This window comes from Uloborus diversus, chromosome 10 (assembly GCF_026930045.1).
Source record: "Uloborus diversus isolate 005 chromosome 10, Udiv.v.3.1, whole genome shotgun sequence".
NCBI lineage: Eukaryota > Metazoa > Arthropoda > Arachnida > Araneae > Uloboridae > Uloborus > Uloborus diversus.
The window spans coordinates 71,884,525-71,910,509 of record NC_072740.1 but is presented as its reverse complement, the minus strand read 5'-3'; the positions used below and the strand labels follow the sequence as shown (position 1 = coordinate 71,910,509).

The window sequence follows — 25,985 nt, the reverse complement described above, 5'->3', positions numbered from 1 at the left end:
ATTTTGGTGTAGTGGCTTCTAATCATTTTTTTAAAAATATGTTATTAATGGTAAACAATCTAGATGCATTTTAAAGTTTCAGTTGTGTAAATAATTGAAATAGTTTAGCGTAAAAAAATTTTGAAAAAAATTGTAACAACTAACCCCGATCTCCCCTATGTCGTGCAGAGCAACGGCGAAGTTTTTAACTCACAAAGTCATTCAAATTAACGAGTTGAAGGAACGGGTCAAAAGAATGAACGATCCTCTGATGAACAAATCATTAAAAAAAACAACATTGCTTACCTCTAAAGGAAAACAAATGTGCAAAAGCGTTAAGATGATGTGCGCATTTCCAATGCATAAGTTCAAATACTTGTCTTTAAATTGGGTAGTGGTATGTTTAGTGTTAAAGCTATTCTGTTTGGACCGATGTAGAGCTCATTCTAGCAAATGTATGTCACTAATGAATGGACCAAGGGAAAAAATAATACTACAAGAACTAAGAATGCTGCTTCAAACTTTTTGCTGTTCCTTTATCAGTTGCAATTCTCACACCAAATTGTTGCAATTGATAGAGAAACCATACTCACTTCTGTTGAACATTCTCACACCAAGTTGTTGCAATTGATAGAGAAATGGTACTCACTTCTGTTGAATATACCTACTACTTTAACACTAGGGTCATTCCAATGCGAAATGAGCAAATCAGCTGTGGCTGACATGTCACAGATTTCAATGAAAATTTTTATTTAGGTAAATCATGCACATCAATGAGGGAATGCAAAGTATGAAAGTTTAAAAACTGTTGCTTTGTTATTGAAATTAGAAGTTGATTCTTATGTTAAGCCTAAAATTTTAGAGTTCATAGGCAGCCAGTTTGTGACTCAATAACTCTGCAAGTTATAAACGCACACTTAAAAAACAAATATTTCCGCATTCTATAAACAAATCTCTATTAGGAAAGAGCAAAGTAAAATTTATTTGGAGCTTTTTTTGAATCTGAGATATTAACAAAGATTGAAAACTTGCCAATTTACTTCAGATTTCATATCAATCTTCTAGCTCTTTTAATGAAAAAATAACAGTAAAAATGACTCACATTAAAAAAATATCTAATATTAAATATCTGCTCTAATTTAGTAATTCTTTTTGAATTCCTTGATGATGAAATCGTACTTGAAAAAATCAAAAATTTCTGAAATTTTCATTTTTTTCTCTTTTTCAGGTGCTTGTTTGAGCATGAGGGAATGCTCTAAATTTACTCAGATTTTTTTTTACGTAACATATTGAAGTGTCTTTTAGATAATATTAAATTTTAATTATTGGAATCTGTTTTTTTTTTTTTTACTAGAGTACCTTGAACTGAGGTAAAATTTCATTATTTATGGCTATTTATTGTAAGTTTACCAAGACTTATAACCATTTCTTTCGTTAAAATGTCAGTAATCCAACGTTATTAAGCACAAAACTTGCAAATGATTGCAGACACGTGTTTCGGTGTTACAAGGAACACCTTTTTCAATGCAAAGAAGTGTGAGCTTTTGGATGAAAAGTCATCCGAGAAAAGCAACACGGTGGAACAGGAGGTAGTATAAATATCAAAAAATAGAAATTAAACAAAACAAAAAAGATAAAATGACACATGGAGACAAAATTTATTATATAATTCCATCAGGAAAAAACCGTTAAGTAATAAATTTTAAAAGAAAACCCATAAACAATGCAAAAAGTCCAAAAATGAAACCACTCTGAATAAATTAGCAATAAATTTACCAGCGGGAAAAACTATGTATGGAAGCAATGTATCAAATGGAGAAATGCAGAAAAAACAGAGTGAAGGATAAACATATTGAAATTAGTTAATCACAAAACGAAATAAGAAAGCAAAAAATGAAAAAATAAAAGTAAGAAATGTACGACGTTTACATAAAAATAATAGAAAATCTAAACCAATTTTAACAAAGGAGTCCACACAGAAGAAAAATAGGGAATTGCTGTAAGATCGTTAACTAAATTAGAACGGTTCCTCAGGATGTGAAAAGATTCCCAAAAATCAAGATCCAACGAATTGGGGCATTTTTGGATAATTTGATAAGAGCTAAAATCAAAAGAGTGATTCGATTCCCAACAGTGTTGAGCAATACTGGATTTATTCAGCTGTTGTTTTCTCACATAGCTTTGATGTTCTTTTAACCGAAATTTCAAAGAACGGCGGGTCTGTCCGATGTATCCGAGTCCGCAATTGCAAACAATTTTATAGATCCCACAGCAATTAAGAGGGTGAATAGAATCTTTAAGAGAAGAGAAAGAAAGTTTATTAATAGGAGAAAATACCACTTGGAATTGGAATCGCTTCAGAATCTTAGCAACCTGAAAACTGATACCAGGGAAGAAAGGCAGAACAACTAAATTCTTAGTGTTAAAAGTTCTATTAAGAACAACATTTTGAGATTTTTTGCAAAGTTTTTTATAAATGGAATCAACTAAGGTGGGCGGATAGTCTCTATCAACAGCCACAGCTCTTATATAGTTAAGTTCCGCATTAAGAAGCTCAGGTGAAGAACAAATATTCATTGCACGATAAACATATGTGTTGAAAGCTGAATATTTTTGATTAGGAGGGTGAGACGATAATCTATGTGGGGGTAAGGAAACAGCAAAAGGTTTACGATAAACCGTAGTTTCAAAACCGGACTCAGTTCGAGAAACGAGAACATCCAGAAATGGAAGGCAATTATTCTGTTCTTTTTCACAAGAGAATTGAATATGAGGATCAATGGAATTTAAAATGGATAAAGTATCATCAATGCTTAGTTGACCGTGGTTCATAAGAACAAAACAGTCATCAACATAGCGAACATAGAATTGAAACTGTAGTTTCTGAAACAACTTGACCTCAAAGTAATGCATGTAAATATCACTAAGGATGGGGCTAAGTGGGTTTCCCATTGCCAAACCATCCAACATAGTATAAAATTTACCATTAAAAACAAAGGAACTTTGCCTTAGACAAGTATGAGTAAGGAAAACTAAATCCTCAATTTCCTTAGAGGTAAAATGAAATTCAGACAGTCTACTCTGAAGGCATAAGAATGAACCCTCGACCGGAACGTTCGTAAATAATGAGTTTACATCAAAAGAAACCATAAAAGAATTATTTGGAACGCAATTCTGAATTTTTTTGACAAACTCGATAGAGTTTTTTACAGTGAATACATTATTACTCATAAGAGGAGAAAACACAGAGACTAAATATTTTGCAAGTTTATAAGAAGCCGTACCAATATTGGAAACAATCGGTCTGAAAGGAATGCCAGCTTTATGTACCTTGGGTAAAGCATAAAATCTAGCGCAATTAGCAATAGAAGGAATAACAGAGCGTTTAACATTTATTGGAATAGACTGAACAGACTTGACAGCCGAAGAAATAGTCTTTAACTCATTTTCACTAGGATCTTTAGAAATCTCTAAGTATGGACCAGAAGAAATCAAATCATTAGTTTTGTCAACATAAGATGATTTGTCAAGAACAACAATTTGACCACCCTTGTCAGCTTTAGTAACAACAATATCTGAATTAGAAGTTAAATTCTTTACAGTACGCCGAACAGTATTAGTAAAGACGGGATTGGAAATTCTAGAATTAAAGTCCACATTAGAAGCAATAAGATGCCTAACGCAATCTTTTTGATTGGATGATAAGGCACTAAATTTAAAAGCTTTCTCAATAGGAGCAATAAGCTTCGAAAAAGAAGGTTTGCTGGCCAGAGCAAAGTTATCATTGCATTTTAGAGCATTAATTTGAGAACTATTTAAAGGAACACTTGAAATATTAACGACAACATTTTTATTTACCACTGGTAAATTTTCCGAAGGAACAACTTTCGAATTTCTACAAAGTTTAGCTAATTTCTTTTTCAAAACAACTTGATGATTCTCCGTAGAACGAAGGGTTCTAGACCAAGAATTTCTATCAACATAATCAAAATCAGAAATATAATTTGAAATAGAGAGATGCAAATCATAGAGCTCACGTTCAATAAACGAGAGGCGTTTCCTAGTTTCTTGGATCGAAGCTCTAAGTAGAGCCAATTTCGACCGAAAAATAACTTTATCAATTTTTACAGAACGTGGTAAGTTACATTTAAAAGAAATAAAATTCGGAATAACTTTCCTGCGCCTACATTCTTGAAGAAATTTTAAGTGGTTCAAAAAGCGAAACTTCTTAATACGAAGATTGCAAAACCTATTATTCACCCTCTTAATTGCTGTGGGATCTATAAAATTGTTTGCAATTGCGGACTCGGATACATCGGACAGACCCGCCGTTCTTTGAAATTTCGGTTAAAAGAACATCAAAGCTATGTGAGAAAACAACAGCTGAATAAATCCAGTATTGCTCAACACTGTTGGGAATCGAATCACTCTTTTGATTTTAGCTCTTATCAAATTATCCAAAAATGCCCCAATTCGTTGGATCTTGATTTTTGGGAATCTTTTCACATCCTGAGGAACCGTTCTAATTTAGTTAACGATCTTACTGCAATTCCCTATTTTTCTTCTGTGTGGACTCCTTTGTTAAAATTGGTTTAGATTTTCTATTATTTTTATGTAAACGTCGTACATTTCTTACTTTTATTTTTTCATTTTTTGCTTTCTTATTTCGTTTTGTGATTAACTAATTCCAATATGTTTATCCTTCACTCTGTTTTTTCTGCATTTCTCCATTTGATACATTGCTTCCATACATAGTTTTTCCCGCTGGTAAATTTATTGCTAATTTATTCAGAGTGGTTTCATTTTTGGACTTTTTGCATTGTTTATGGGTTTTCTTTTAAAATTTATTACTTAACGGTTTTTTCCTGATGGAATTATATAATAAATTTTGTCTCCATGTGTCATTTTATCTTTTTTGTTTTGTTTAATTTCTATTTTTTGATATTTATACTACCTCCTGTTCCACCGTGTTGCTTTTCTCGGATGACTTTTCATCCAAAAGCTCACACTTCTTTGCATTGAAAAAGGTGTTCCTTGTAACACCGAAACACGTGTCTGCAATCATTTGCAAGTTTTGTGCTTAATAACGTTGGATTACTGACATTTTAATTTTTCAGCACAAAGGTATTTATTCTTTATTTAGTTGGCTTAAACGGGCCGTACGTTTGCATTCTACTTTCTTTTTTCTTTCTTCTTGCCTTGAATTTTGGTTGTATTTGTTGTATTTGGTAGTTTTGAATTTTGCTTCATTTTTGCCTTGTTACTGTTTTAATTTGATTTGTATTTTTGATAATAATTTGTTCTTATGTACTTTGTTTTTGGAATGTCTCAAATCAATAGGTTTTGCAATCTTCGTATTAAGAAGTTTCGCTTTTTGAACCACTTAAAATTTCAAGAATGTAGGCGCAGGAAAGTTATTCCGAATTTTATTTCTTTTAAATGTAACTTACCACGTTCTGTAAAAATTGATAAAGTTATTTTTCGGTCGAAATTGGCTCTACTTAGAGCTTCGATCCAAGAAACTAGGAAACGCCTCTCGTTTATTGAACGTGAGCTCTATGATTTGCATCTCTCTATTTCAAATTATATTTCTGATTTTGATTATGTTGATAGAAATTCTTGGTCTAGAACCCTTCGTTCTACGGAGAATCATCAAGTTGTTTTGAAAAAGAAATTAGCTAAACTTTGTAGAAATTCGAAAGTTGTTCCTTCGGAAAATTTACCAGTGGTAAATAAAAATGTTGTCGTTAATATTTCAAGTGTTCCTTTAAATAGTTCTCAAATTAATGCTCTAAAATGCAATGATAACTTTGCTCTGGCCAGCAAACCTTCTTTTTCTAAGCTTATTGCTCCTATTGAGAAAGCTTTTAAATTTAGTGCCTTATCATCCAATCAAAAAGATTGCGTTAGGCATCTTATTGCTTCTAATGTGGACTTTAATTCTAGAATTTCCAATCCCGTCTTTACTAATACTGTTCGGCGTACTGTAAAGAATTTAACTTCTAATTCAGATATTGTTGTTACTAAAGCTGACAAGGGTGGTCAAATTGTTGTTCTTGACAAATCATCTTATGTTGACAAAACTAATGATTTGATTTCTTCTGGTCCATACTTAGAGATTTCTAAAGATCCTAGTGAAAATGAGTTAAAGACTATTTCTTCGGCTGTCAAGTCTGTTCAGTCTATTCCAATAAATGTTAAACGCTCTGTTATTCCTTCTATTGCTAATTGCGCTAGATTTTATGCTTTACCCAAGGTACATAAAGCTGGCATTCCTTTCAGACCGATTGTTTCCAATATTGGTACGGCTTCTTATAAACTTGCAAAATATTTAGTCTCTGTGTTTTCTCCTCTTATGAGTAATAATGTATTCACTGTAAAAAACTCTATCGAGTTTGTCAAAAAAATTCAGAATTGCGTTCCAAATAATTCTTTTATGGTTTCTTTTGATGTAAACTCATTATTTACGAACGTTCCGGTCGAGGGTTCATTCTTATGCCTTCAGAGTAGACTGTCTGAATTTCATTTTACCTCTAAGGAAATTGAGGATTTAGTTTTCCTTACTCATACTTGTCTAAGGCAAAGTTCCTTTGTTTTTAATGGTAAATTTTATACTATGTTGGATGGTTTGGCAATGGGAAACCCACTTAGCCCCATCCTTAGTGATATTTACATGCATTACTTTGAGGTCAAGTTGTTTCAGAAACTACAGTTTCAATTCTATGTTCGCTATGTTGATGACTGTTTTGTTCTTATGAACCACGGTCAACTAAGCATTGATGATACTTTATCCATTTTAAATTCCATTGATCCTCATATTCAATTCTCTTGTGAAAAAGAACAGAATAATTGCCTTCCATTTCTGGATGTTCTCGTTTCTCGAACTGAGTCCGGTTTTGAAACTACGGTTTATCGTAAACCTTTTGCTGTTTCCTTACCCCCACATAGATTATCGTCTCACCCTCCTAATCAAAAATATTCAGCTTTCAACACATATGTTTATCGTGCAATGAATATTTGTTCTTCACCTGAGCTTCTTAATGCGGAACTTAACTATATAAGAGCTGTGGCTGTTGATAGAGACTATCCGCCCACCTTAGTTGATTCCATTTATAAAAAACTTTGCAAAAAATCTCAAAATGTTGTTCTTAATAGAACTTTTAACACTAAGAATTTAGTTGTTCTGCCTTTCTTCCCTGGTATCAGTTTTCAGGTTGCTAAGATTCTGAAGCGATTCCAATTCCAAGTGGTATTTTCTCCTATTAATAAACTTTCTTTCTCTTCTCTTAAAGATTCTATTCACCCTCTTAATTGCTGTGGGATCTATAAAATTGTTTGCAATTGCGGACTCGGATACATCGGACAGACCCGCCGTTCTTTGAAATTTCGGTTAAAAGAACATCAAAGCTATGTGAGAAAACAACAGCTGAATAAATCCAGTATTGCTCAACACTGTTGGGAATCGAATCACTCTTTTGATTTTAGCTCTTATCAAATTATCCAAAAATGCCCCAATTCGTTGGATCTTGATTTTTGGGAATCTTTTCACATCCTGAGGAACCGTTCTAATTTAGTTAACGATCTTACTGCAATTCCCTATTTTTCTTCTGTGTGGACTCCTTTGTTAAAATTGGTTTAGATTTTCTATTATTTTTATGTAAACGTCGTACATTTCTTACTTTTATTTTTTCATTTTTTGCTTTCTTATTTCGTTTTGTGATTAACTAATTCCAATATGTTTATCCTTCACTCTGTTTTTTCTGCATTTCTCCATTTGATACATTGCTTCCATACATAGTTTTTCCCGCTGGTAAATTTATTGCTAATTTATTCAGAGTGGTTTCATTTTTGGACTTTTTGCATTGTTTATGGGTTTTCTTTTAAAATTTATTACTTAACTGTTTTTTCCTGATGGAATTATATAATAAATTTTGTCTCCATGTGTCATTTTATCTTTTTTGTTTTGTTTAATTTCTATTTTTTGATATTTATACTACCTCCTGTTCCACCGTGTTGCTTTTCTCGGATGACTTTTCATCCAAAAGCTCACACTTCTTTGCATTGAAAAAGGTGTTCCTTGTAACACCGAAACACGTGTCTGCAATCATTTGCAAGTTTTGTGCTTAATAACGTTGGATTACTGACATTTTAATTTTTCAGCACAAAGGTATTTATTCTTTATTTAGTTGGCTTAAACGGGCCGTACGTTTGCATTCTACTTTCTTTTTTCTTTCTTCTTGCCTTGAATTTTGGTTGTATTTGTTGTATTTGGTAGTTTTGAATTTTGCTTCATTTTTGCCTTGTTACTGTTTTAATTTGATTTGTATTTTTGATAATAATTTGTTCTTATGTACTTTGTTATTTTGTTTTTGGAATGTCTCAAATCAATAGGTTTTGCAATCTTCGTATTAAGAAGTTTCACTTTTTGAACCACTTAAAATTTCTTCAAGAATGTAGGCGCAGGAAAGTTATTCCGAATTTTATTTCTTTTAAATGTAACTTACCACGTTCTGTAAAAATTGATAAAGTTATTTTTCGGTCGAAATTGGCTCTACTTAGAGCTTCGATCCAAGAAACTAGGAAACGCCTCTCGTTTATTGAACGTGAGCTCTATGATTTGCATCTCTCTATTTCAAATTATATTTCTGATTTTGATTATGTTGATAGAAATTCTTGGTCTAGAACCCTTCGTTCTACGGAGAATCATCAAGTTGTTTTGAAAAAGAAATTAGCTAAACTTTGTAGAAATTCGAAAGTTGTTCCTTCGGAAAATTTACCAGTGGTAAATAAAAATGTTGTCGTTAATATTTCAAGTGTTCCTTTAAATAGTTCTCAAATTAATGCTCTAAAATGCAATGATAACTTTGCTCTGGCCAGCAAACCTTCTTTTTCTAAGCTTATTGCTCCTATTGAGAAAGCTTTTAAATTTAGTGCCTTATCATCCAATCAAAAAGATTGCGTTAGGCATCTTATTGCTTCTAATGTGGACTTTAATTCTAGAATTTCCAATCCCGTCTTTACTAATACTGTTCGGCGTACTGTAAAGAATTTAACTTCTAATTCAGATATTGTTGTTACTAAAGCTGACAAGGGTGGTCAAATTGTTGTTCTTGACAAATCATCTTATGTTGACAAAACTAATGATTTGATTTCTTCTGGTCCATACTTAGAGATTTCTAAAGATCCTAGTGAAAATGAGTTAAAGACTATTTCTTCGGCTGTCAAGTCTGTTCAGTCTATTCCAATAAATGTTAAACGCTCTGTTATTCCTTCTATTGCTAATTGCGCTAGATTTTATGCTTTACCCAAGGTACATAAAGCTGGCATTCCTTTCAGACCGATTGTTTCCAATATTGGTACGGCTTCTTATAAACTTGCAAAATATTTAGTCTCTGTGTTTTCTCCTCTTATGAGTAATAATGTATTCACTGTAAAAAACTCTATCGAGTTTGTCAAAAAAATTCAGAATTGCGTTCCAAATAATTCTTTTATGGTTTCTTTTGATGTAAACTCATTATTTACGAACGTTCCGGTCGAGGGTTCATTGTTATGCCTTCAGAGTAGACTGTCTGAATTTCATTTTACCTCTAAGGAAATTGAGGATTTAGTTTTCCTTACTCATACTTGTCTAAGGCAAAGTTCCTTTGTTTTTAATGGTAAATTTTATACTATGTTGGATGGTTTGGCAATGGGAAACCCACTTAGCCCCATCCTTAGTGATATTTACATGCATTACTTTGAGGTCAAGTTGTTTCAGAAACTACAGTTTCAATTCTATGTTCGCTATGTTGATGACTGTTTTGTTCTTATGAACCACGGTCAACTAAGCATTGATGATACTTTATCCATTTTAAATTCCATTGATCCTCATATTCAATTCTCTTGTGAAAAAGAACAGAATAATTGCCTTCCATTTCTGGATGTTCTCGTTTCTCGAACTGAGTCCGGTTTTGAAACTACGGTTTATCGTAAACCTTTTGCTGTTTCCTTACCCCCACATAGATTATCGTCTCACCCTCCTAATCAAAAATATTCAGCTTTCAACACATATGTTTATCGTGCAATGAATATTTGTTCTTCACCTGAGCTTCTTAATGCGGAACTTAACTATATAAGAGCTGTGGCTGTTGATAGAGACTATCCGCCCACCTTAGTTGATTCCATTTATAAAAAACTTTGCAAAAAATCTCAAAATGTTGTTCTTAATAGAACTTTTAACACTAAGAATTTAGTTGTTCTGCCTTTCTTCCCTGGTATCAGTTTTCAGGTTGCTAAGATTCTGAAGCGATTCCAATTCCAAGTGGTATTTTCTCCTATTAATAAACTTTCTTTCTCTTCTCTTAAAGATTCTATTCACCCTCTTAATTGCTGTGGGATCTATAAAATTGTTTGCAATTGCGGACTCGGATACATCGGACAGACCCGCCGTTCTTTGAAATTTCGGTTAAAAGAACATCAAAGCTATGTGAGAAAACAACAGCTGAATAAATCCAGTATTGCTCAACACTGTTGGGAATCGAATCACTCTTTTGATTTTAGCTCTTATCAAATTATCCAAAAATGCCCCAATTCGTTGGATCTTGATTTTTGGGAATCTTTTCACATCCTGAGGAACCGTTCTAATTTAGTTAACGATCTTACTGCAATTCCCTATTTTTCTTCTGTGTGGACTCCTTTGTTAAAATTGGTTTAGATTTTCTATTATTTTTATGTAAACGTCGTACATTTCTTACTTTTATTTTTTCATTTTTTGCTTTCTTATTTCGTTTTGTGATTAACTAATTCCAATATGTTTATCCTTCACTCTGTTTTTTCTGCATTTCTCCATTTGATACATTGCTTCCATACATAGTTTTTCCCGCTGGTAAATTTATTGCTAATTTATTCAGAGTGGTTTCATTTTTGGACTTTTTGCATTGTTTATGGGTTTTCTTTTAAAATTTATTACTTAACGGTTTTTTCCTGATGGAATTATATAATAAATTTTGTCTCCATGTGTCATTTTATCTTTTTTGTTTTGTTTAATTTCTATTTTTTGATATTTATACTACCTCCTGTTCCACCGTGTTGCTTTTCTCGGATGACTTTTCATCCAAAAGCTCACACTTCTTTGCATTGAAAAAGGTGTTCCTTGTAACACCGAAACACGTGTCTGCAATCATTTGCAAGTTTTGTGCTTAATAACGTTGGATTACTGACATTTTAATTTTTCAGCACAAAGGTATTTATTCTTCATTTCTTTCGTGTTTCATTTTTTTCAAAAGTATATTTATGAAGTACTTGCCAAAAATTTTCCTTAAATATTGTGAAGTATATAATATTCCAGCATGCATAATTAAATATAATTTTGCTACTGAAAGTTGAATTTTCCTCTCAATGGCAAAAAGTTATCAATGGCAAAAGTGCATATTATGGCATTGATGAAACTATGCAACTATTATCTGTCAAAACAAGCTTGCATACGATATACAATAATCCAATTATAACTGCAAGATATATTCTCCATCTGTCTGCCACAAGCACAAATATTAGGTATTTTTTGTGTCATCAGAAAAAATTATCAATCTTGAAAGTTAAGTTCAGTAATAATTTAATGAAATACCCATAACTATTTTGCAGATATGAAATTATTGTTTCATCTCAAGTAACAATTGAACTTCTAAATTCCTTGTCTCACATCTATCTCAGTCATCAGTGTAAGGAGCATATGTTTGAAAAAAAAAAGAGTTTAAAAATCATGCCTAAATCCAATGTCAATAATTTTATTTGTTTGTTACACATATAGCAACTATTTGTGGCTAGGTAATGTGTTTCTACACATTAATTTATGCATCTATATTTTTTCAGATAAGTGATTTTCTTATTAAGTTAGTGAATCTACATGGACCGTTACTGAAGAACACATGACTTATTAAAGATAATGCTTGTCTGAAACTACTTGAAAACTATACTAATGAAAGTACTATTAATGTCTTCAACTGGATTTTCCTACAAAAAACTGAGCCGATCGAAAAAGCTTTTGTAGAGAGTAAAAAAAACATTTCTTTTGATGCATTTGTTGAAGTTATTATTATTCTTGCTTAAGATATAAATTTTATCCACTAATTTTTTTATGAATTTCACATTATGCCAATACATTTTTTTAAAAATTGAAATGAATGTATGTTAGGTATAGTTACTTTTGCATCATTTACTAGAACTTTGAATTCTTATAATTTCACTTAAAACACAAAGAAAATGCTATTGTTCTGAATTTTATTTTAAGCTTGGAAATCAAAAACCAATTTTGAATTTCTTTAAGCAAATAGTAGAAATACTGCTCTATATTATTGCAAAATTTGAAAGTTTCCGTCAATAAAATTTTTGTGCCTGTGTGAAGGGGAAAATCATGATTTTACAAAATGTTACTTTCAAAAATGATTTTGAAGATAAGAGTTAAAATGCAACTTCAAAAGTAAGGTATTTCTTTTATGACTTAGTACATTATTGGGTATTAATTTCAGCACAGCTAAGACATTCCCTAAAGCTTGAGATTAAAAAATAAAATGCTTAATTATGAGAAAACTGAAATATTTGCAGTTTTTAAAACAGGGTTATAAGTTAACTATAATAAATTTGAAAAAAATACTGAAAGCAGATGAATTGTAATACTCTATAGATTACAGCAATAAGTAACTTTTATATTTACATTAAATAGCTAGTGAAATACAAGCCTTCAAAAATGCTACATTTAGCATTTATGAGAATACTGTTCAAAGTGACCAATTTTCAATCACATGTAACCACTAAAATAAAAAATATTAAGCAAAAATATTTTAGATGTTTCTATATAGGCATAAAAGGAACCTGTATACCAAATTTCATAAAAATCTGTTACCATATGGCCACCATTTTTTTGTCATTTTTGCTCATTTTGTATGGAATGACCCACTATTGTTGAATATGCTTTAACATGTTTTGAACATGTGACTGCAGCAAACAGAAAGCACACTGAACAAATTCTGGGATAAAATAAAGCTTTTTATTCCTAGATAGTAGTTTTTTCTTCAAGATCCCCTCTTTTACCCGGTTTGAGCCAATGTTCCCTTATTGCAAACTTATTTTTCTCGTACTTTAAATAATATGTAAGGGAGCCCGAAGTGAGTCACTTCAGATTTAACGAATTTTATAAAATCAGTTTTTAATCTACTTTTTACAAATAATGTAGGGACGTTTTCATGTAATAACTCTGTATATGCTGCAAAACTTATATGGGAAAAAAATGAGAAGATACACAATTATTGTGTGGAACATTGGAGGAAATATCCCCTTTGAACAGGCAAAGTGAATTATCATTACAGATGCCTAAATTATTTTGTCATAAGAGTGACAAGTAGTTTTTTGATTGATATGAATCACGTTTTGTTGGTTATTACTGAAAAATGCAAAGAAATGGGAATAACCTCATTTAGTACCAACTTAAGAGTTTGTAGAGTTATAATTTCCATGATTTTGTATATTGACATTAGTATGGAAATTGATTTCTTGAAACATAACAAATGCATTTGAAATTATTGCATTAGTTTTAAAGCTTTTAATCATTGTTGTACACATTGACTATTTATTTTAAATTAAAAATGTATTGACTATGCAAAATCTAAAACTTTTGTCTCTGCTAACAGGGAACTTTGACTTGAATAACTTACGGAATGGCTGGTTTTCATCACGGGTTAACCCATTATCTTCCATAAGAGCAATTTCGCATTTGATATGATTATTTACATCTCCTTGGGCTTCAATTATATCCTTTATCTGTTTCAAGTCCTCCTTCTTACTCTGTTAAATGTTATACATTCCAGATATCCAACTTGAAATTTGTACAATATCACTGATTCATCTGCAACAAAATCTTCTAAGATTTTATCATTAATTCAATTCATTTCAACACTGAATTTTTAGAGTAATTTCTATTTTAGCAGGAACTTCATTTTATACTGCATTCCCCAGCACCATCAGTCTTTAGTGATATACTGACAGCTGTCAAATGAAGCTAAACAAACAAATTGTATTGTATTTCCCATGTAATTTAGAAAATTACTTGAATTTGCTTCTGAAAAGCTGAATTATTGATGACTATTCAATTAGCGATCTCATAAACAGATGAGTATAAGAAACCGTGAAAGTTTACAGTGCAGACATCTAAGCTTTCAAATCTATAAATTATGAAAATTTGCATTTGTCTTAGTCCTCCTTTAGAAATTAATTTAAATTGAACTTTGGATATCCAAATCTTAAGAAAATATAGATTAAGACATCCACCAGACATGGTGGATGTCTTAAGTCATAATTATAGGTTATATAATTGTGGCTTACATAAGGTATAAAGGTATATTTTAGGTTATACAGGGTGTTCCATTTTAAACTGCTAGACCTTTATTTTCGCAACCGTTAGTCCTAGATGTATACTTCCAATTGCAAAAATGATCAAAAACAGATGCAGAGTTAAGATGTTGAAAGTTTGAAGCAAAAATAAAAATGAGTTAAAAAATATGAAATTTAACTTTTTATACAGGCCCTAGGTCCTTTAAGTAATATTTAGAGAAATAATCTCCAATGAAATCTATTACTAACACAAAAAACTTGACATTTGTGCGACCAAAACTCAAGCAGATATTCCAGGTTGAAGTTTTAAGGGACCATATAGAAGATGAGATCGGAACTTATCGCTCTTTCCGAAAAATTTCTGGTCGTCAAAGTAAGAAAAACGAGGTATTTATATTTTTCATTGCTATTCAAAAATAATGCAAATGTTATGCCGTGATATGGAAAAACAAATACGCATGCACAAAAACCTCAATTAATTTGAAAAATTAATTGAGGTAGCTCTGTGCACACATATAATTTCAAACACTTGTAAACCACTGTATTTTCCCCCAAAAGGTGTTATTGAGGGCAAGTGAAAAGTGTTCTTAGTCACAAAACGCTGCGTTTCATATCTCGGTGAATATTGGTTGTACTAATTTCAAAGTTTTTGTGTTGGAATTATTTTTCAATGGAGATGATTTCTCTAAATATAAATTAGGGGGCCTGGGGCCCATATAAAAAGTTAAATTTTGTATTTTCTGACTCATTTTTATTTTTGCTTCAAACTTTCAATATCTTAACCCTGCATCTGATTTTGAACATTTTGGAAGTATACATCTAGGACTAATGGTTACAAAAATAAAGGTCTTGCAGGTTAAAATGGAACACCCTGTATAAGGTATAAAGTATGACATAAATATTACTCCTTGCTGAACCAGCAAAAAAAAAAGATATTCATGAGCTCCATAAATTCATTACAATGTCCTTATTTTTTGTTTGTTTGTTTTCGGTTTTTGTTTGCATAGTTGATTGTCTTTATTCTTATACTTACTACTAGCTATGCAATAAGCTTCAATGAAGTTCTTGGTTCAGTATCCCAATATTCTTGAAATTGTTTAAACAGCGCAATCATCGGGAAAGGTTATAATTGCCATGTATTTTTCAAAGACTGAACTAATTATCTAGTCCTTAATGTTTTCATGCACATGGTAAAAGTTTATTTAGCTTATTAGGGTTTGCGCTGGTTTTATCAAAACAGATTGCACAAATACTGCCATATCCACATTGCTAGTCTTTAATAGATTCAGCTATACCTTTTCCTGTATTAACTGTTTAAAGTTGATATTTCTTTCCCAGCAACTTGGTCAATAATCAAGTTTCTCTTTTTCAGTAAGATTATGGATTAATTTTCTATCAGAATTACAATTTATTAAATTTGCTATTTTTTTTCTAGCAATTAGGTAAGCTAAACTGCTAAAGTCTAATAGACTTTATTTTCATTGGTTTCAGATAATTAACTAACCTTAATAATTTAAAAAAAAAAAAACCCTTCAAATGTAATCTAAAATACCCATATTTCTAAAAACTAAATTTTAAAAAATATATTTCAAAAGTTTTATTAACGGTAGTTAATACATTCTATGATTGCAATACAAAATGGCTGATCTAAATTTTTTATTGTACAATTTATAGTTTTACGTAGTTTAGTGATGCCTTATGGCTTAAAATGAGAAATTGAAGTAATGTATGCTTGTTTTTAATGTTATCATTTAGTTAGTCTTATGTGTTGCAGACCATTGATGTGCATTAAAAACTTTCCCATCATTGAGCTACCTCTAAATATCGTTAGATTGTGCTAAAATGTTGCCTTTTTTTTTCATAAAAAGGAACCAAATTAGGGGGTGAGAAGATGATACTTTCATACTTTAAAAATAAGCTCCACCCTAATTGACATAATATGGCTTAGTTGTCATATTTTTTCTGAACATCAATAGAAGCATGCAATTATGTGAAATAAAATAAATGTCCTACTTTGTTGGGCAAAGTGATGCAATGATTCTCTTGACCTGATCCGTTTTCACTGCACCTAAATTTACTCCAAAAAGAAATCGACCTGTCTTTTTTTGTAAGCCGTTTCATATGCCTGTTCCTTAGCCATCACTAAGAGTTCATATCATACCATTACAAAATAATATATAAATATTCTGTAGTCAAAACTTAATTTAATAGAGCAATTTTTTTAAACATTATTTGCTGATTGTAATACTTCTGAAAAGCTGTTTATACAAAAAAAATAAATAAATAAATAAATAAAAATAAACCACCAATTGCTGGGAAAATATGCATGAAACTGTAGGCATCACCTATCTTATTCTTTAAAAATTGTGATCTATCCACTTTAGGCTAACTTTCCCCTTTTCAAGTTTCAATGACAAACATCTGTTTGAACAAGTTCTTTGTAGGTCCAAACACGCTAGTTTTAAATATTAACCATCCTGTATTTTTTAAAATGTTATTTTTATTTCACAACATTCAAAAATTATTACAATTTAAAAGTGTATTTTTAAAATAAAAAATCTGTTTAAAACCAATTAAATTTAATAAAAGTAAATAAAAGTTCTCGATGGATGCAAATGCAACATGTCATTAGCGCCTATCTTAGACTAACAGAAAAAATATTCTTTGAATTTAACTGTCTGGCAACTCAAGTGGCTTCTCAAGATTCCAATAATTTCAATCTGACAAAATATTATGCAAAAAGAGGTAGCTGTATAAAATTAGATATAAAAGCAAAAATACTAAAACTTTCGTTGCTTTATTATGACTGATTCGAAATTGCTGTTCAAGTTTCCAAAAAGGTTTTTTCAATATATTTGAAGTCAGTTGCTGTGTATTATTTGAACTATTTGCTATTTCTTTTAAAAATAGGAATAATTGAACCAGTTTATATAGAGATACCAGGACTTAAGTTTCTATAACTCAGCTTGCTGAAGGAAAGAGAGAACTTTCTCTCGCTTAACCGTTTATCACTATTTGTCAACTACATTCTGAATTTTCTGGGGCATTTTAAATCGTGCTGTATACAGCTTACTAAATGATACTAACCACTTTAATAATTTGGTATTCATATGTACTGTGAATTGGGTTAATGTTAAAGATTTACATAAAGGACAAAGCAAAGAAAAATTATGAATCTGTACATTTATTGCTTGGAAAACCCAAATGAAGCAATCAATACAAAAAACAAATGATTTCATTTCCAATTTCAATAAAATAAAAATGAATTGATATGAGAATACTATTTTTGCAATATAAAAAAGAAAGTTGTTTATAAAAGATTATAAGCTAGCAGCTATATTTTATTACATAATACTGCCCTCATACATATGAAAATTTTAAGTTGACGAAGAAAAATGCCTAATAATGATTTTAAGAATGAGAAATCACAGCTATAGCAATATTAAGCATTTAAAAACGATTCCAATTCAACTTAAAATAACTTTCAAATAATTAAGTTGAATTAAAAGTTACACAACATTTTGACTTTATGTATACATATTTATGTATATGCATGCATGCAAAAGGCAACTACATTCAAAGCAGAATAAAAGGACTACACAAAAATTCACAAACCTATAAACGTATTAATTATAGTACTAAAGAATTAGGAATCACATAGATGGAATTCAACTCCTTTCATCACCGGATAGTATTTCCAAATTTAAAAAAAAAAGAAGAAAAAATAAACATACAAAAGCAGGGCAGATTGATATATTTTTCCAGCATAAATGCACATTCAACAGAGATTCATCTCTAGTATACATATACATACATTCATAAATGCATATGTATGTATGATATATAGAACAGTACTTCCGTATATGTACAGTTCACCATAACAATAACAATGGCACAGCCAGTCAGTCCTCACGTAATGCATAGCTCATATCTTCAATTGGCACAACCACCATAAATGAAATGCTTTAAAAAGATGTTGCAATAATATTCTTATTTTAGAATCAAATGTAATTTTAAACAAAATTATGTACGAAGCTTAAAAAAGGTTTTTTAGCGTCATATAATGAATGGTATCATTGATCAAATGAGTGAGAAGTAAAATTTGATAAATTAAATAGCATGTAATTTTGAACTTTTTATTTTTGTTAAATTTCAAAAAGAATATTCATGCAACATCATATAATGTTAAATCATCAATATTGCTTAACTGGCCCGATACCAGCAGACGCAGTCGTCAAAAAAAAAAAGTTACAGATTTGAATGCAGCATTATCCAACAAAACTGGCTAACATCATCATTTTTTAAAAAAGATACACAGTACAATCACTTCTACCATTATTTAAATTAATCACATGAGTTGGCACTTTTCCAAAGATGTGCTACAACGCTAAGTGCAGCCAACTGCTCTTCTCCCAAATGAATTTTCTCATCTAATTCTCTAATATCAATGATCAGTTTAGTTTTCATCTTAAGGAAATGATTATAGTCAGTATATTCATCATCTGTGAAATATCGACGAAGGAATGCAGAAACTTGGAAGCTTCGTCTATCAATACTTTCTTTCAACCTGCGGGCATCTTCATGCTGTTCTTTTAGTTTATCTCTTTTGGATTCTAAGATTTTCTGGAAAAAGGAAAACATTTTATACTATAAGTACCTGTATTAATTTTCAATACATGAGAATGTAGGGCTTAGTAAAATGGTGTAATATTTACTTTATTTTTAGTGCCACCTATCTATTATTATTTTAACTATATAGTAACATATGTAGTTTATTCCAGTAAGGAAAAAGTTACCTCTGAAGACCAAAGTAAAGGAAAGTTTAAAGTTATTAACAAAAAATTATTAATTTAACCTATTGATGTTCGGCAACAGTATTGACTTAATTTTAAGCTTTTTTTAATATTTTAAATGTTTTATACGATTAGTCGAGTGAATGCGGGCAAAGTGAAATAGTTCATTTGGTGAATGTATTCAATAATTTATTAATTCACTTATTTATTCGTTTATTGTTCCATTATCTGTTAATTTACTACTTGTGTATTTTTTACGAGTAATTTCAAAATACTTAAATGAAAGATGTTGTCCGACTTACAAGCTTAACACAATAAAAGTGCATATTACTTTTTCCACACCAAAAAAGCTGCTTTATGACAAAGAATTCCTAACAAACGTCTAGCTAATCATCAAAATGCACCACGCAAAAAAATGTGCCATCTATGGTAAATATAATTATAATCTAGCCTCTCCATTTTTACTCAAACAGATCACAGCCCACATTAGAAATAAAATAACGAGAGATAAAAGATCGCCTGTGTGAGACACAGGCATGTGCAAAGTTGCCATTAACTTTTGCTCGCTTACATGGGCATGTGTTAAGTGGTTAATTAATGGGTTGCTTCTAACAGACACAGAAGTTGCAAGAGGAGTAGTCATAAAATTTGCAAGTCACTTGAAAAATTCCTGAAGTAGCCATGCCTTTACTACATCTAATCAGTTAGTTGTAAGCTACTCTTAAAAAAAATAAGTCATTATGATAAAGATTTCACTGGATTCAAGATTAGATGTGTGCTTGCTTATTTCTTCCAATATTTTTTTGATGATCGATTTATTTCATTAAAAGAACAAATTAGCAAGAGGGCTTAATGGAGACATTGGCCTCTCACATCAGAAATTGTGGGTTCTAACCTCATCAAAGTCAGTATAGAAAAATGCAGAAAATCATCAGCATCCATGTTGTATGATTAAAATCTTTTATAGATCATTTAAGTACCAATTTAGCTTGAATGGTTTTGACGAAATTTTAAGTACTGAAATATGCATTGTAAGAGTCAAGGTGCCTCCACTAATGGGAAACTAGGCATCAGAATTCTCATGTGCTAATGCAGAGGTTCCCAAAGTGGGTGTTGCAGGGGGAGACAAGGAGTGTAATAAAGTTTCAATGGTGTATGTATATCATATATATCAGTGGTGCCTAACCTACGGCCCCTAGACCACATGCGGCCCTTAAAACCGATTCTTTTGGGCTGTTGTTTTGTTCAATGTTATAAATTGAAAACCGCAATTAGTCACAAATTTGGAACATGTACAGAAATTGCTTTCTGATAAACAGATGCAATTAATAAACTACATCAAATAATGATAACAATATCATGTTTTATTTGGAAAAATTAAATATTTTGAAATTTTATATGTGCTCTGTCCCAAAAGAATGATTTTGATTAGAGGTGTGGCCCTCAGGTAAAAAAAGCTTGGGCTCCACTAAAAAAAAAAAGAAAAAATGAATGACCGAGGGTGCCCTGGTAAAATCTAATTCTTCATCAAAGAGTGCTACAACTTGGAAAAGTGTGGGAACCTGGGTGCTAATGGCAATCTTGTGTATTGAGGTAAGGTAAAAGAATTGAGGTATTTGAGAATGGTTGCAAGTCCCTTGGGCCATTTCTTTGCAGTGGTGAGGAGCCAATAAGCAGACCCATTACAAACCCCAACACTAATGTATAAACATCCCGCTAAAAATATGTTTAGAAATAATTATGGCATTAATAGACATTCAGTTGTTCATGAAATACCAACACCTACCTTTTCCTCAAGATTACTTTCTTTTGGTAAATTTTCCAAAATATTTTCAGCTTTGGCTAAACGTCCAGAAAGAGAAAGAAGCAAACTAAGAATTTTTTCCATTTCTTCCACATGAAGATTAAACTTTTCTAGTTCATTTGGCTTTGCGAGCTTTCCCAAACGATTTGATATTTCTTGACCAAACATTTCATTTTTGATTATTTCTTCCTTAACACTATTTTGTTGTATCTTAAGTGTATCAACTTTTTTGCCTATGCTCAGAATTAGTTCCTCCTAAAAAAAGAAGAAAAATAAAACATTTTGGTGAATATCACTTGAAAATGATAAAGATACAAATCACTGAATACAATAAATATGTTGGAATATATTTAAAAAAATTTATCTATTTAATAAATTATATAATTATAAAAAATTATTTTTTAAAAGCAACATTCAGAAACAAACAATCTTATTAGTCACTTTTTATTTTACAATTTATCAAATTATCATGAAAACTTTTAATTTGTCAAAGCACATTAACATTTTCTGCAACATTAATATAGTAACAGTTTACAAATACATTATATAAACGGGGTGGTCATTCTCCCAAGAGAGATGGAGCACTCCCCAAAAATGAATAAATAAATTTCTATAAAAACATCTCCAACAGTGTAGCCTGAGCCAGGCCCCTTGGAGGGCAGCCCTGATTAAAATGCTTCTTCTAACCTCTTTCATTTGGTTTTATCTAAACACAAAATATTATATTTCATTGGTGCTGTAGAATGAAATCTGAATATTTTGTGTTCATGAAACACTTCTTTTATATTGAATTTCAGACTAGAAACCGAGGCGACAGAATCATAACATAAGTTGACTTCGAAAGTTTTCAGAGTTCTCGCCCTTCTGATATTTAGTATACCGCAAAAGTGAATTCATCCAAATTTTTTAAGTAAAATACATGCTCAATTTTAATTACCGAGTTGTATAAAAAGAGTAAACTGTTGTAAATTATAAGAATGTTTGCATAAGTTATTCATTTCATAAAATATGTTTAATTAGTATAAGCAATACAGAATTCAATGTTCAAATATTTTATGAAAGTTGAGGATCTAAGCATTTTTTAATTTTTTTTTTCACCAACTCTAATATTGAGAAAAAAACTGCAGGAAACTTATTTTCCACTTAATGCAATTTTGAAAACACCCAAGTTATTCATTTCAGCTATTGTTTGTTACACTGCCAACTCATCATATTGTTTATAGCCAAATTGTGGTTGGAAGGTTAAAGTAGCCATTACAAAAAGTGCAATCAAGTTCTTTTATTTATTATTGTTTGTTTGACACTACACAAAAATATGATTATAAAATAAGTAGGAATGAGCCGATTAATTGGACTCTTTGCTGAGTATTTTTAATCAGCCAAATTTTGCCAATTAATCCGCAGGACAAATATTTTTCAAAGTAATTTTTTAAGCATTTCTTCAACAAGAAACTATGATTAATAACATTTGTTTACAATTAAAAAATGTGATTTTTTGCAAGCATAACTTTAACGTTTAGTAGGAAAGTGTACAGAGTAAAGACAAAACAAATAGTTTAGAAAGTGCATAAAACTGAATGAAATATTAATGGATAATTTCCAAAATTTATGTTATGATACCCTCACTCCAGCTTTGATGATAAATTTTTTTCCCCCAGTTATTTTGTTCTTTCTAACTATTCATTTGATTACATCATATATTTTAGAACTTACTCTTTAAAGTTAATTTTTGATTCAACAAAAATTATTATTAAGTATTTGATTTTTAAGAAAATAACGTACATTCTTAATTATTATTATTTTACAAACTGATGGTTTAAGTAATGTTTCTCCCTCCTCCATATTTTAATTAAATTTACACATTTATACAATGTTGCAAAATTTTTTCATGTGTCGAAACCTTTTACCTTCAGTATAGTGCTTTTTGATAAACTTATAATTTTTATAAAGAAAAAAAGTCTTGGCCACTAATAATTAAAAAAAAGAAATTTAAAATAAAAGTACTCCTAAGTTAGCCTGCTTAATTTTTAAGTTTTCATGTCTAGTAAACATAATGTAATTTTACTAACAATAACATGAAAATTGGCTCAAAGAAACTGGATGAAATTTTAAAAATTTTTTGGGAACATTATGAAAGAGGAGACAAATAAATTGTCTCTCAGAAATACACAATAAACTATTTCTAAAATTTAAATTATAAGACAAAAAATAAGATGGAGAAATTGGTAGTATTAAAAGCACTCATTATGATCATTAATCGGTCGATTATCTATAGCCGATTGATCAGTAATGAATTTGCTTATCCGTGCATCCCCCTAAAAAAAATAAGCACTGACATTTTCGACATTTTATTTATTCATTATTTTTAATACATTACTTCAAAACTCTTTTTATATTACTTTTTCCTGCACTAAAATTACTTGGACACCCATTATGGATCGTTTTTTTCCTCTTTTGGTGTTGCTACACATTAGATACTTTCTCATTAAAATTCAGCAGTACAGTAAACTCCCGATTATCCGCGGAATTGGGTGGCACAAGTGCCACGGTTAATAAAAATCGCGGATAACCGCAAAAAGACTAAAATGGGGGACAAATCAGGTAAAAATTGTCCTATCTCAAATTTTTAACTGTATTGATGCATAACACTTTCTGCAAACAGTGAAAATATATATAGAGTACAGTACAAATGTTTTGTATTTTTGCACAAATAACAAACAAGTGTATGTACGATGAAGAACGCACAATAATAATAATAATAATAATAAATTAAATCAATCAATCAAGCAAAAACAACCGAGTGTAAATTTACAATTTTTCCAAAAAAAAAACAGCCACTGGTATTCACTTTATACTGCGAAAATACATGTTCGTGATTGTTGATTGATTCGCGGATAATCCGCCCCGCGGATAAACCGCTCGCGGATGATCGGGAGTCTACTGTATAGTAAAATTTTAAATTCATGCAAAAACAAATAAAAAAAGTTACTTACTTTCCGACTTTTCAAATCATCTTCATCGGTTTGATTATCAGTTGTTTCTGCATTTTGATTATTGACTATTTTCGACTCTAATTTTTCATTGTTCATCTGAATTGTTTCACTAAAAGTATTTACAAAATATTAATATTTTGCATAAGAAGAATCTAATAAATCACATTACAAACTACATAATTATTAAATGTCATTTTTTAGTTTCATAAAAACTTATAAATTTTGCTGCAACTTTTAAAGAAAACTTGCATTTTTCCTCTCTGTTCAAGAGATTTGAGTTGAAAATCCATCTCAAGATTTCATTTCTTCTTTCACGTTGAATGCAGTGAACGTAAAAATAAGTATTCTCAAAATTATTTTATCATGAATATATTCTACAGACATTCATTTTTCAAAATTATAATTCAAACTTAAATATTAAAAATCATATAGAACTTTCTAAAACTTTATTCTCGTTTGATCACATATTAAAATTTTAAGCGGTCATATGTTGCAAAAATTATCTATCTCGCCTAAACTAACTGGTTTCTTATTTGTGCATACACTTTTTAAAGGAAAGCAATTCACATAAAAACTTTACAAATACTTGAAAAGCTTACGAATAATGAAAACATGACATCAGTTTTTATTAATTGCGAAATTTTCAAAGTAAACAAAACATTACTAATTATGCCTGTGAATGCATTATTAATAAGATTACCATTGAGATCTGCCATTAGATACAATCAGCAGGGAAATTATTTGCAACGTTTGGAGCGCAGAAATAGGCAGAAAAATTAGTTGCATGCTAATTTTCCTGCCTATTGTATCTTGCTGTAGCTGCTAATTTTGTGAAAGAATTAATTTATGATGTTAACGAAATAACTTCGAGAAATCCTGTTATTGAGATAACTGTTTAACCAAGACAGAATTCAGAGCTTTTAAGAAATAACTGCCATTGATTAACGAAAGATAAACTTTCATAGTTGTTTTAAGTTTTGACTTAATTGCGATCTTAAGTGATAAAAATGCAAAAGGAAAAAAATCGAGAAAAAAAATGACAATTATTTACCATTTCATATTTTCATTCGTTTCTGGACATTCTGTGTTCTGAAATTTGGATTGTTCACATATTTCAAGCTCATAGAGGCCATCCAAGTAGTCATACATCGTTTTGTGATGAGATGTTGGAACTGTAAATTGAATAAAATGAAATATATTTGTATAGTATTACATTTCGAAAAGCTTCCAGGATTTTTTGTATTTTTATTTAATTCATTTCATTTAACATTTCCCAAAGTTACTAAAATTAATAATATATACAAAACAATTTTTACGACTAAAATAAAAAATGTATTGTATTTATTTATTTTTATTAATTGTTACAACATGACATACAATTTTGCTTTAGTTCTTTCGCATGTTATATGAGCTTCTTTCAAAGATTAGCAATAAATCATATACATTTCGGTGCATTTTGTGTGCGTTTTTTTTTTCTATTAATTTTTGGTGAAAATGAAAGACTTTGCGCCCCCCCCCCCCCCCCATTGAAAAAAGATAGAAGACGCCGGTTAATAAAAATCCTAACCCAGAAGTTAAAAAACAATAAATTTGATTTTTATAGTGATACTTGTTAGCAAATTCAAGAAAGCTTGAGCGGCAAATCTGTCCCCAAGCAGAGTTGGAGCAGGGAGGCTGAATTAGACAACCTAAAAACCCACACTAAACACCTATTTGTTAAGAACTAAACTATATTATTCTAATACATTTTAAATGGCATAACAAAATAAAAATGGCTTGTTTATTTCTATTAGTACCTTGATGGATAATAAGGCTGACCAAAAATGGTTGTAAAACTGCTCGCTACTTCCAACAGACGAGATAAGAGAATAAAAACAGTGCAAAATTGACGGCAAGATCATGTCGTTTATTATTCCATCGGTATGACTGCAAAGAAGCAATTATATATTGGTGTGTGTGGGGGGGGGGGAGTCCCAATGCTAAAAATTTCATATTTCTGAAAAATTACATAAAAAAGGATACTTAATAATTTAACAATAAATGCGATAGAATAAA

At 30.6% G+C, this 25,985-nt stretch overlaps 1 protein-coding gene across 2 annotated transcripts in view; it reads right to left on the bottom strand.

Annotated features, from left to right (window-relative positions):
- Window positions 1-17,508: 17,508 nt before the first annotated feature.
- LOC129231861 (uncharacterized) overlaps window positions 17,509-25,985 on the bottom strand; it is a 464,063-nt gene continuing 455,586 nt past the window's right edge. The window contains exons 10-13 of one of the 2 annotated variants that reach the window (XM_054866245.1): window positions 24,982-25,102; window positions 23,931-24,039; window positions 20,920-21,192; window positions 17,509-18,963 (exon numbers count right to left, since the gene is read on the bottom strand). In XM_054866245.1, the coding sequence (XP_054722220.1) occupies window positions 18,685-18,963; window positions 20,920-21,192; window positions 23,931-24,039; window positions 24,982-25,102 (782 nt within the window). In that variant the 3' untranslated portion in view covers window positions 17,509-18,684. The remainder of the gene's footprint in view (window positions 18,964-20,919; window positions 21,193-23,930; window positions 24,040-24,981; window positions 25,103-25,985) is intronic. The other variant, XM_054866246.1, reaches the window with a different exon arrangement.